Source organism: Gossypium arboreum, chromosome 13, assembly GCF_025698485.1.
Source record: "Gossypium arboreum isolate Shixiya-1 chromosome 13, ASM2569848v2, whole genome shotgun sequence".
NCBI lineage: Eukaryota > Viridiplantae > Streptophyta > Magnoliopsida > Malvales > Malvaceae > Gossypium > Gossypium arboreum.
In genome coordinates, this window is record NC_069082.1 from 60275153 (window position 1) to 60286023 (window position 10871).

The 10871-nt window shown below is 33.3% G+C and overlaps 1 protein-coding gene across 1 annotated transcript; it reads right to left on the minus strand.

The window, feature by feature from the left end:
• Positions 1-967: 967 nt before the first annotated feature.
• Positions 968-4495, minus strand: LOC108461914 (receptor-like kinase LIP2). Its single transcript, XM_017761897.2, has 5 exons — positions 4013-4495; positions 2903-3063; positions 2499-2688; positions 1948-2342; positions 968-1855 (listed from the first exon to the last, which is right to left on the minus strand). The coding sequence occupies exons 1-5, from the start codon at positions 4113-4115 to the stop codon at positions 1424-1426; spliced, it is 1281 nt and encodes a 426-aa protein (XP_017617386.1). The 5' UTR covers positions 4116-4495; the 3' UTR covers positions 968-1423.
• Between the last annotated feature and the right edge of the window lie 6376 nt (positions 4496-10871).

Sequence of the window (10871 nt, forward strand, 5' to 3'; positions counted from 1 at the left end):
GTACGGTTGTAAACTTTAAGGGTATATTTAATAAACCATTAAAATGAAAATTTTTAACATTTAATATTTTAAATGTGTTTGATAATTATTTTAAATTTTTACTTAATATAAAATTTTCAAGAAAATGTGTTGAATAAGATAAGTAGATAGGTGGCATCTACTTATCACTTAATGTAAAATATATTAAGTTTATTTTATTTTATCAAAACATAAAATAAATTATCATTTCTTTTTAAAAATTAGATATTCAAATTAGCATGTTTATTTTTATCCAAAATTATCCAAAATAATATAAAGTATTATATTTATAATATTAAAACTAAAAATAAATAATCTTTTAAATATTAATATTTACTATAAATAATCTTTTAAATATTAATATTTACTTTTATCAAACAATATAATTATATTCAATAATTTTTTTGTCCAATCTCATTATAGGTTCAGATTATATTTGTTCCATTTTAAGACAAGTCTTAGAATTACCTATAACTCCTCCCAAACCCATAAATAAAAGGATAATACTCTTGATTGCAATCAATTCACATGTTCTGTATGGGCAACAATATTCATGCCAATCGAGCTAAGACTCAATCAGCGGTGAAGTTAGAAAATTTTTAGGGGCGAAATTAAATTGTAATTTTTACGATAACAAATATGTAATTTCATCATTTTAATAATCTATATCATATAATTTTTAAAGAATTAAATTAAATTTTATCATTTTAGAAGGTCAAAGTGTAATTTTATCTTACAAATTTAAATTTTAAAAGTTTAAAAAAGTATAAATGAAAAGTGTTTTATTTTAGAGGGTTTGGTACCGCAACCAACACAATCTAAAATTTTATTCAATACTTATATTATTAATAATTTACTAAATAATTTTGAATTGAATGGATATCAAATTGAGTATTAAAAATTGATGCTTAAATTTTTAGCACTTTTAATCAAACACGCAAAGTGATAATTAGGCGCAATTCTCAACGTTAAATAATTCATTAATCCTATTTATATTTTTCTTGGATTTGTAATGGTAAAAAGAAAAATTGTAACCGCCGATCGTGGCAGTTTGATCTCTTACCCTCTTCAATGGTTTGATACAAAAGAAGACAAAAAAGCAGAAATAAAGACATGGAGAAAGAAGAAAACAATATTCAGATAAAAAGAAATCTCTGCAATTGTTTAAGGTAAAGGAACAACTTCTTCAGCTTGTTCTGGATCAACGGAGCAAACCGTATTTGGGAATCCTTGCTATAAAGTATGTTAAGATTGGCATTTAGTTTATGGATTACTCCACAACAATCATCATGAACCGAACCCCAGCTTCCTGCTTAGATCCCTCTATGGAAGAGCCACTTCCATTATCACTGTCGTCATCGTCTTCTACTATTATATCATTATTGTTATTGTATAGAATCATGAGTCAAAGGCGCTTTTTTTCATGAGGTTGAGGTTTGGCGTTGCTGCTGCTACTGCGGGGGGAAGAAACACTTTCTTTATCACTTCGATCATTAACGTCCAATTCGGTATCCGATTGGGAATGATCACCTTGCTCGTCCACCATCTCCTGATTACCACCACCACACTCCCTACTCAGCTTAGCTGAGATGCAATGCAATTTAGATGAGAGAGAAGGAGGGAGAGCGGGAGGAATTTTATTCTCTTCCGAGGCAACTGAAAGATAACTCAATGCCGTCACCACGTCACTCATCAAAGGACGGGCAGCAGCTTCGTCTTGCAGGCACATGGCTGCTATTGCAACTGCTTGATTCAAACCCCTTTCTGGGAATCGCTTCTTAAGCTTAGGATCTGCCATGTCTGGGAACTTTTTTGGTTCCCTGAACAATGGTTGAGCCTGTTCCAAACACAATCAGTGTTTACTATTAGTTTCTATAGCAATAAAGATAACAATATTAGTTGTACGTAGAAACACGTACGTTTGCTTACCCAAGCAACTAAATTTTGCTCCTCCACAGGTTTGGTAGTGTCAATGGCTCTTCTTCCGGTGATAAGCTCCAATAGAACCACCCCAAAACTGTATACATCCGCAACAGTTGTGAGTCTACCTGATCTTGAATACTCTGGAGCACTGTAGCCATATGTCCCCATCCCCCTCGATTGCATTGGCATCTTTTCTGATGAGTGGTCAAGCTTGTCCAGTCCAATATCAGACAGTTTGGGGTTGAATTCTTCATCCAACAAAACATTTGAGGACTTGAGATCACGGTATATTACTGGAGGATTGGCCTTATCGTGCAAGTACTCTAGAGCTTGAGCTGCCCCATATGCTATTTTCATTCGGGTTAACCAATCTAATTGTGGCTTCTCTTCATCCTTGGGAGCTGCAATTACACTACAAATATTAAAACTGATTTTCAATTTTCAATCCACATCTCCCAAGTCATTGAGTCTAATGTTGGGATGCTATTGAAACCGAGACAGATAATAATAACGATGATGATAATATCTATGGAAAAATTAAACAAGTTTGTATGTACCAAGTAGATTATCTTCAAGGGAACCCCCAGGCATGAAATCATAGACCAACAGCCTCTGATCTCCATCAGCACAGTATCCAATGAGATTAACTAGATTTGCATGCTGTAAGAGGCTCAGTCGAGCCACCTCTACAAGAAACTCCTTGCATCCTTTCATTACATTCCTGTCGAGTTGTTTTACAGCAACCACCTATATATCTCCAAATTCCAAAAAGAAAAAATCAATTATATAAAGTTACATTTCAATCTCTTCATAAGTTCTTAATCTAATTATATTTTGATCCCTAGATTTCGAATGAATGAATATGTTGTAAAATAGATCTGACATTCTGAATGAACTTTGGAATCATTTTTTATTTTTTTGAAAAAAAAAATTAAGGGGATCAAATAAATTAAAAGAGCACCTGGCCATTAGCCTGAAGAGTTCCCTTGTAAACTCTTCCGAAACCACCTTCACCCAGCAAGCATTCTTGACGGAAATTCTTGGTTGCAGCGGCTAGATCTCGGAAACTGAATCTTTGAGCTGCAATTTTCGCATGCTCTGCTTGGTTCTCCTCCATACTAGCTATTCCCACAAACACACAAAACAACAGGTTAAATGACTTTGCACAATATCCAATATTTTGTTTTCTTTAGATAATAATCGATAAACTACTGAACGGGAATTTTGGATTTAACTCAACAAAATCATGTAGTTATGACATGACATCTAGTAAGATTCATATTCTAATTTTAGCATATCTCTTATTTTCATTGTTTGAAAAATAGAACTACGCTATGGTAAATCTGAACCCAGCTTCATTTGGTATTCGATAAGCATAAGTTTATTCAAATTAAGATGTACCATAAAAGTGATTCAGTGATTAAAATTCGTTTAGCGAGAAAAGACAGGAAAGAGAAATAAAATAAAAATAATGAAAAATAAAGGAAAGGAGAGATAAATAAATGAAAACAGAAGAAGCAAAAACACAATTTTTACTTTTGCAAAATATTGTAAATTTTAACATTTAATTTTTGTTTTCAATGTATTTGGTTATTGCTCACAATTTTTGTAATTATAATTTAAATTTGAAAATATGAGTATTCAATCAATAAACTACAATTTGGGTTCAACTTTTTAATTTATTATAAATTATATGTTTGTGATTATCATGCATGCATTAATGTAAATATTTTGAAGATTTTGGAAGATTACAAGGCGTAGTGCGATGTAAAATATAAAAGTCGTTATCCTACATCTCACCGTGATGAAGAAACATAATACTTTTGATATTTTCGCTTTCATTTTTTTCCTGGTTATACTATAAGAAACATAAAATTGGATTTAGGGAACTTTCCTAATCCCATAATCCTATAATATTCATGAATTATAGAACCCCTCCCATCAAAGTAATTAAATGGTTAAGTTGTCTTCTCTAATTAATCTATTTTGATTCCACACAAATAAAGTTTCGGTAATTTTTTATTTCCTTAGAAAACAAAAAGAAAAGAGGGAACGGCGAGGCAGGGCATACCAAGTATTCTGGCTCGAATAAGTTCGTCAGCGGAAGAGTCATGATCCCTTTTACCGTTTTCTTTTTTGCCTTTTTGTGTTGAGAAACAAGGGAAACAATTCATGTTATTCGCCAGGATTGCGAATCTAGAAATTCCCGAAACTCAGTATTTTGAATGGAAGAGTTGTCGTTGAAGTTGCCTCTAGGCGTGGGGGTTTCAAGAAAATTGCAAATGAGGCAAATTTGGCGTAGGAGCTGAGGGGAACCTTCAGTAGATTGAAGGACTCCTCATTGGAGGAGGCGGTTTTGGAGCCAAAGAAAACAAGAAGAGATCATGACTACCCATGTTTGGAAACTAGCAAAACGAAATTGTAAGTTTTTTCCTTAGACTTCTCGGAGAAAAAGAGGGGGAATTGAGTGGACAATCCAACCTATTGCTGCATCAACCTTTCCAACCATTGATTTTCGATATCAATCAATTAAAGTCCACTATTAACATATTTTTGACATGTCCAACTTTTCTATTGTTTTTTCCCTCAAATTTTGACTTATCCAACTTTTAAATTACAATACATTGACATGTAAGAAAATAACTAAAAAAAATAAGGGTAAACTACACTCATGGTCACTCTAAAATAAGATTTATCCTATTTTTATCACTCTATTTTTTTTCAATTTAGTCACTCTAATTAGGATAATTGTTTGAATTAGTCACTGTCATTAAAAATTCCGTTAATCCACTAACGGATTGTTGATGTGGCACATTAACCTATTGAGTTACTCTTTTGGTTGGTTGGCTATTCTGTTTCTAACTTTCTATATGTATGTTTATTGGAAAATATCTGAATTTTTTTATAGTTCATGTAATCTACATAAGAACTTCAATTAATCTTAATTGGAAACTTTTAAACTTAGTAAGTATATTTATTTTTAAAAGAAGTATGAACTTGGGTTCATTTATATGTACAAAAAATAAGGGCGTCAAGTCTTTTTTTTTTGGAAAATTTTGATAAAAATAGAATATATGTTAAAAAAAAAAGCACTTCGGTTCTTCTTTGTTGGGAAGATTTGGAAATTTTAGCAATAAGCACTTACCAGAGATAAGAACTTATTCATCTTGATTCTTCATATCAATATGCTCTAAAAGTTAATTTTCATTCATGATGTTGTTTGTTTAGTGATTAAAAAAACAAGGGAAGTTTGATTATATCATTAATTTTTTTATTATTTATAACTTATGTGTGTGGAACAAGATCGTAAGTTTATCCAAGTCGTAGATTTGGTCTAAAGCTCTAGACGAATGAAGGAAACTTGGAGTTTGACACAACTTGAAAACACAAACAATCCAGATCTAAGAATTAAAAGGGCAACAACTAAATAAGTAATTAAGATAGAAAAGAACGAGGAATCTGAATCAAATTAGGATTCTTGAGAAAGAGTCTAACTCGACTATGTAGAGACTTGTTCTTGATGAGTTCTAACCAAATTAGGGTTGCCAAGATAAGAAAACAAAGAATTATTAATAGATCCAAGCAAATAAGAGTTTTTTGGACCGTTCTTGGTGAAAAAGAGATTGTTGAATTTAGATTTGACCAAAAGAAACAAAAAAAATTAGTTTTGACTAAATTGAATGAAAAAAAATCAAAGAACAAAAGAAGAAACGATGGCCAAGAAGAAGTCCAAGAATGAATAGAATAGAATTTCTTGGTAGAGAAGAAACAATTCTTGAACAAAAAGAAGACCTCCAACTAGATCTGGAACACAAACAATAAAACAATTTGCTAGAATGAATAATTAAGCAAAATAAAAACTGTTTTGCAATAAAAGAATTCAAATCAACAAGAAAAGAAAAGAACTATTTTTTAATGTTTCTTGATGTGGGAGAACGTGTTTTCTTTACTGATTAAGACTTGGAAATAAATCAAACAAAGATTAGATAAAAACAACAACAAAAATCAAATGGAAAACTAAAGAAAAGAAGGAAGACAGATGAAATAAGATAAAGATGGCGTGTAGAAATGATAAATTTAAATTATTTAGATTTTTAAAGCACCTTTTTACTTAGAATTTATGCAAATCCCAAGTATTTTGATAGCTAATTATGTATTTTTAGTACATAATTAGAATCTTGGCATAGTTAAAGCAAGATTATAATTTTTGAGTAAATCAGTGCTAAATTCACATAATTCTACTCTATGTTGCTGAATTTCAAAATTTCATAATTTGTACTACAATTGTTTCAGCTTGGCATACTAATTTGCTTGATGTTCGAAGTCAATATGAGTGGCACATGCACATGAGCTAATATCCATTAGCATGGGACGACAAAGCCAAAGAATTGGACTCAAAGAATTTAGTTTAACCTAGCTTGGAAGTGGGTTGCTGAAAAGAACAAGTTTGCCTTCACATTGGAGCCCAGAACTGTCCATTAAGGGGGAAACAAGCCCAAATTCAACAATGACTTAGTAGAGCAGCTCAATCAAATTTGAAATAATTATTTGAGGGTCCTTACATGTGAAAAAAAATTACAAATCAGCCCTAGTCAAACCCCAAGGTTTCCATCCAACTAATGCCACAAATCAAGCAAGAATCAAGTTTGATATCATGAAAAAAAATCAACCATTTTTCCATAAAATGTGGCCGGCCATGCATGCGAGGGATTCAAGGGATGATTATGTTATTTTCAGAAAAATCCCAAGCTCTCCCTCATGTATAAATACCATATTCATTTCTCAACCCTCATCACTCAACATTCACTCACATTTCTCTTATCTCTTCCACACCTAAGCCCTCCATTCTCTTCATTTTTTCATCCTCTCTTTGAGAGTTCATTTAGCAAACATGTAACAGCCCGATTCAGGGCCTAGTCGGAATAGTGGTCTCGGGACTACAAATATGAAGTTGGAGGAATTATTTTATTTTTAAAATAGAGTCATGCCATGGCTGTTTTAGTGCATGAAAAATTTGGTGAGCTAATTTTAACGTTTGTGAGCCCAATTGCGAAAAATGACTAAATCGCATAAAATGCAAAAGTCCTAAATTGATAGCTAAAGGTGTCAAATAGCTAGAGAACCAAAAATTCGAGGTCTTTAAAGGGAGATTAGTCCTTTTTAAAAGTGCTTGGCCAACCATAGAGTCAAAGAGGGGACAAAATCTTTAAGTTTGGTATGTTAGGTGACTTATTTTGACTAAAATAGAAAAAGTAGTCAACTTTCTTTTCTTCTCATCTCTTCCCACCGAAATTATCAGCCATTTTTGGGGTTTGAAAGCTTCAAAAATTTCAGCAACTTTTATCCCTCTCAAGTAAGTGATTTTGATAGTTTCGCTCAATGCTTTTTACATTTTTGAGACACTAGAAACACGAGCTTTCTAATGAGGGGTCTATTTTCCAAAATGATCAAGAGTTTAGGGTTTTGCCATGAAATAATTTGTGCCATTTTATGAGTTTTTATGGAAGAAAATGAGTCTTGGTTGTCTTATAAATAACTTTTGTGAAAGGTGTTAGCATGAAAACACTTAAAGGGACTATTTTGCACAAGTTGCAAAATAAGTGATAATTGTGTGAAATAGAGAGAATTTGGAGTTGATATAAGATTAAAAAGAGTTCATATATGCTTAAGGTACGAAGAAATTCGATAAAAATCAATTTTCGAGCATAGGGGTAAAATGGTCATTTTGCCAAAGTCTAGGGAAAAATGGTCATTTTACCAAAGGTGTAAATTTTTAATTGCCTAATTGTAATTAGTGATTAAATGAGTTTATTTTTGCTAATATAGATCAAGAATTTCTAAATCAAAACCAAGACGGGGGGAAAGCCAAGCAAATCGACTAAACCGTATATTTGCTACATTTTAAAATCCGAGGTAAGTTGTATGTAAATGATACAACTACATTATTGATGTATGTGTTGGAATCATCATTGAATTGATATAGCATGAATTAATTGATTATGAAATTGAGATAGTAGAACTTCTGTTGAAACCTTAGGAAGTAAATCGAAGATTCATGCTGTAACATTTGGATCACTTGTGTGAGCTAGTGTAAGACATGTCTGGGACATGCATCGGTCTGGAAGATGATAGCCAATGTAAGAACATGTCTGGGATATGGCATCGGCACCTTACCCATGTTTGAGTCTTATGGAATATCTGGTAGTGCACAGAATGGTTCAACGGCGAAAGTTATGAATTTAAGTTAATGAGGAAAGTAGAACTGTATTGTGAGTATTATAGGTACCTAAGTGATACATATGTATAAGATGTGAACTCATTGTATATGCTATGTGATTTGTATGAAGTGAAGAGTAAGTCATGCTTATGCCCACTTTGGTATCATGAGTTTTTGATAAATGGTAGACTTAGTGTTGTATATTTATTTATGTGCAACTTACTAAGCTTTATGCTTACTCCCTTTCCTTTCCATTTCCTTACAGTGCCGCCTATCTAGCTCAAGGATCACCAAAGGTAAAAGATATCGATCACACTATTAGCCGAAGCAATCGGTATAGTTGGATTTATATTTTTGAATATGGCATGTATAGGGCTTAAACTTTATCATTTTGTGTCTTTGAGAATTGGCCTATCGTAATGACTCAGGTTGGGAACCCTTTGTGACAGCCCAAAATTGACCCTAGTCGGAATGTGGTTTCGGGACCACAAAACCGAAGCATAAAAATAATTAAAAATTTATTTTGATACCTATAATATGTGTGTGCTCATGTATGACATTTTATGATGATTGATTTAGTGTTATAAAGGTGAATTTCACTAGAAAGGACTTGTGTGAGAAAACTTAGAAATGAGATAGGCAAATGTTGAAGTGGCCTATTGATGCACACTAGGAAAATGTTGTCCTTGCATGTCAAATTCCCCAAATTTGACTATAATGGCCGCCAAGGTGGGCATGATGGGCAAGGAAAACATGTTTCCAACATGTTTGGCTAGTGAGTCATGTAGGAAGTATTATAATAAAAATAAGCATAAAAATGAAAAAAAAAGAGAAAGATGAGCTTGGATGCCCCTTGCCGTGAGTTGAGAAAGAAGGAAGAAAAAATTTTGTTGTGTTCATCCATTTTCACTTCTTGGCCGAAAATACTAAGGAAAAAGGGGGAGGATTTTTGCTTCATGCTTGGTTTAGAAGAGATCTAGAAGGAGATTTGGCTAAATTGGCATCAAGATTAAGGTATGTATGAGGTTGTGTTAGGAGTTTCATGCATGTTTTGGTTGCTAACTTGATGTGCATGTTAGCCATGGCTCAAATCTTTGTTATGCCATGGAAATGGTATTTGGCCAAAGTTGTTATGGTGATAAAGCCATTGCATGCTAAGTGTGAAGCTTGATGATGATGCATGCAATGATGGATTGTCTACTCTTGAGTAAGATTTTGAGTTTTCTTTTTTGTTTAACCATGATTGAAGTTGAAAAGGGGCATGATTGTCATATTTGGCCATGATGCATTCATGAGCATGGTTCATGCTTCTTGCATGTTAGTTAAAATTTGTGTTTTGGATGGCTATGGACACCTTGAAATTCGGCCATGCTCATATATGTATATATATGTTTGCACATGATGTTTTGGCTATGAAGTAAGTGATGACTATGTTTGTTTAAAGAAGAAGATGTTGAAGAATGCTTGTGAAATTGCAAGCACATTCGGCCTAGCACCCATATGAGTGCTTGATGCTATATTATAAGTTTTGAGCTACAATATGCAAAGCATTAACTAGTAAAATGCATGCTGTTTTTGTGTGGTATTAAGTGCATAATTGGCCTCAACATGGACATGTATATTCGGCCTTAGGTAACCTATTGATGGCCTTAGCTTTTCCTTGATGCTCGAATGAATTGTATTGAATTGCTTGATGTAGTATAAAATGTGCATGACCATTGTGTATTCAAGCTAAAGAGTGGCCATATGACCATTTAAACTCCTTGTCATATTCGGCCATAAGCTAGCACAATGAGGTTTTGATAAATTGAATTTGTTTGAATTAGCTCAAGAGCTAAGAGGGCCACAATTGGACAAGGGGAAGGAAAAAGTGATCGAGTAGCCGTAAAAGCCGTTCGACAACATCCGAGGTAAGTCCTCAAGAAGTGACCTTACTTGAATTATGTGGAATGAAATATGGATGTGTTGATTATTGATTTATGTGTGTATGAGTATTGAATGATACCGGGCTAAGTCCGAAGGCGATTATGCTAGTGATTATAATTGTGTTTGAGCCTTGGTAACGAAAATGAAATATGTATGTCCAATGATTATTGATGTATGTGTGCATGAGAAATTGAATGATATCCGGCTAAGCCCGAAGACAATTATGCTTGAAATTATATCCGGTTAAGACCGAAGGCAATTGTGCTAGTGGCTACATCCGGGCTAAGACCCGAAGGCATTCTACGAGTCATTCTATCCGGGCTAAGACCCGAAGGCATTTGTGCACATGGTTATATCCGGTTATATTCCGAAGAATCTTGGGCTGGAGGTGAGTGTTGGTTGCTGTAATAAATTCAATTAGTACACTCGAAAAGCCCAAAGAATAAGGTACGTTTATATGTGCATTGGGAAGTCGACATGTTTGAGCAACATTCGCTCAATCGACTAATGAATTTCAGCTATTGAATTGATTGATACTTTGTGAAAGTATATAATGATGAAGTGTGAAGTAAGAATGTGTATTAATGAAATGATGCATTTGGCTATGTGAATGTATTGCTGTAATTAGAGTTGATTATATTCCTTGAGACTTACTAAGCATAAAAATGCTTACCCGTTACTTTGGCTCTCTGTTTTATAGATTTCGCCGATAGCAATCGAATTCGGGATCAATAAAGTCGAAGTCATCCACACTATCAACGCCTCTATTTTGGTATAAATTTTGGTT